The 1,792-nt window shown below is 43.1% G+C and overlaps 1 protein-coding gene across 1 annotated transcript; it reads left to right on the top strand.

Moving 5' to 3' along the window:
- The first annotated feature begins 554 nt into the window (after positions 1–554).
- On the top strand, positions 555–1,557 carry SPINT4 (serine peptidase inhibitor, Kunitz type 4). Its single transcript, XM_019808816.1, has 2 exons — positions 555–666; positions 1,376–1,557. Exons 1-2 carry the CDS (start codon positions 555–557, stop codon positions 1,555–1,557), a joined length of 294 nt encoding a protein of 97 aa, XP_019664375.1.
- The last annotated feature ends 235 nt before the right edge of the window (positions 1,558–1,792 follow it).

Below are 1,792 nucleotides of genomic sequence, written 5' to 3'. Positions count from 1 at the left end.
GACCTTGAGCATATAACTTAACCTCAGCCTCGGTTTCTTCATCTGTGATGATAATTGCACTTAACTCGTGGGGTGCGTGTGCTTTTTTTGAAATTTACTGATTTTGTGCAGATGGATAGATAACAGTGCCTAGCATGAAGGAAGTACCATAGGGGTTAGTTACTAGCATTACTGCTATTGTTCTTAATACATTCCTCCTGTTTCACCAGGATCAGTCTCTTCCTTATGTGGAAGGTTGAAGAGAGGAAAGGAAGCAATCCTTTTTCAATTCTTTAGTCTAATCATTCCATTGTCCATCACTAAACTTCTGCTAGAAGCCCTGATCCTTTCATTTCTATGGTTTCTAGATGAACATGGGACTCACTATCAGGACTTTAACTGGTCTGGGACCTTCAGCTTCATGGCTGGGTACCCAAGCATTCACTGTTCAACTCGATGCCTAGTCATGCCCAGTCCTGGCCCTTGGGGTAAGTGGGCTCAGCCATCTCAAGTCTCAAGCCCAAAATATAACATCAGTTGATACCAAGAGCGTCCTACCTCCTACTTGCTGCAACATGAAGTCTGCTGAGTGGGGATTTCTCCTAGGGCTCTTCATCCTCTTGCTGACTACCCCATCAATGTGCGGTGTTGCTAAACTTGCTGACATGATATGTGGAGAACTCAAAGGTATGAACTTAAAGCAAAAAATAAATGCAAAGACCAATTATGAATTAGGAAGAAAGTGTCCCCAAAAATGTGATATCCAGCTGGTCCAGGAAGGTCCTTCTTTTGTGCTAATACCCACAGACTCTTAGTCCTTTGACTATGGGCATTACTTACTCTAGGGATCTTGTGGATGTCTGATGAGAAAAAACAAACTATGATGCAAATAAGTCCTTTCCAGATGGGGCTGTCTTTTGTAGGAGGCCCAAAGGACCAGAAGTATTTTGAATGAGGGGTTTCATGACGAATTTTGAAGATCCCAGACCATGTAAGAATATGTATTGAGAGGAGAGTAAAGGGGGGTTGGAAACTGAGCAAACTGAGGCATTTTCAATATCTGGGCTCTGGGTGCATAGAGAATACTTGAACCCATGGTCCCTATTTACAGAAACTCACAATGTAGATGTGAAGGATAATGAAGCTTTCTTCCATAGGTAACGTGTACAGGCTCAGTGCTTCTGGGGCACGGGGAGGTGGCACAATCTACACTGGGAGTCAGACACCCCAAATTCTGGCCCGGCCACTTAGCAAATGTGAACCCTTGGTCAAGTCACTTGATCACTTACCACCCATTTCCAAACTAATGTGAGCAATTTTTAAGGGCCCTGTAAGGCAAGATCTCCAGCTGTGTCCCAACTAATTCTCCCTAACTCAATGGGAACGTCCCATGCAGATCCCTGCAAAATGGATTTGGATGCTGGTAGCTGCTTTGAAATTCACTTCAGATATTTCTACAACACCACCTCCAAAAGATGTGAAAGTTTTATCTTCTCCGGATGTAATGGCAACCTTAACAACTACAAGCTTAAAATAGAATGTGACATAGCCTGTGTGGAAAAATACAAAATAAAGTAAGGAATCCCCTCTTGCCCTTGGTCCTTGGGGGAGAGGAAAAGGAAAGGCTCTAAGATCCTAAGATCCCCGGTTTGGGTTGGGAAGAGGGAGGATTGTCCTCATCGAAAAGGTTAATAGTTGGGTTGGATCTCAGGATCATCTTTCAGTTAGGAAATCAAAAGTTCAGAGAAAACACAGTAGTCACCGTTTATCAAATAATTACCATGTGCCAGGTGTTGCACTAAGAGATTTACAT

The sequence above is a fragment of the Ailuropoda melanoleuca genome, chromosome 13 (assembly GCF_002007445.2).
Source record: "Ailuropoda melanoleuca isolate Jingjing chromosome 13, ASM200744v2, whole genome shotgun sequence".
Taxonomy (NCBI): domain Eukaryota; kingdom Metazoa; phylum Chordata; class Mammalia; order Carnivora; family Ursidae; genus Ailuropoda; species Ailuropoda melanoleuca.
This window is presented reverse-complemented; position numbering and strand designations above follow the sequence as displayed.

Excerpts from the sequence above, each read along its gene's own strand:
- SPINT4 (XM_019808816.1), top strand. The coding sequence starts at position 555 with ATGAAGTCTGCTGAGTGGGGATTTCTCCTAGGGCTCTTCATCCTCTTG. Across the intron at positions 667-1,375 it reads GATATGTGGAGAACTCAAAG|ATCCCTGCAAAATGGATTTG; the intron begins GTATGAACTTAA and ends CGTCCCATGCAG.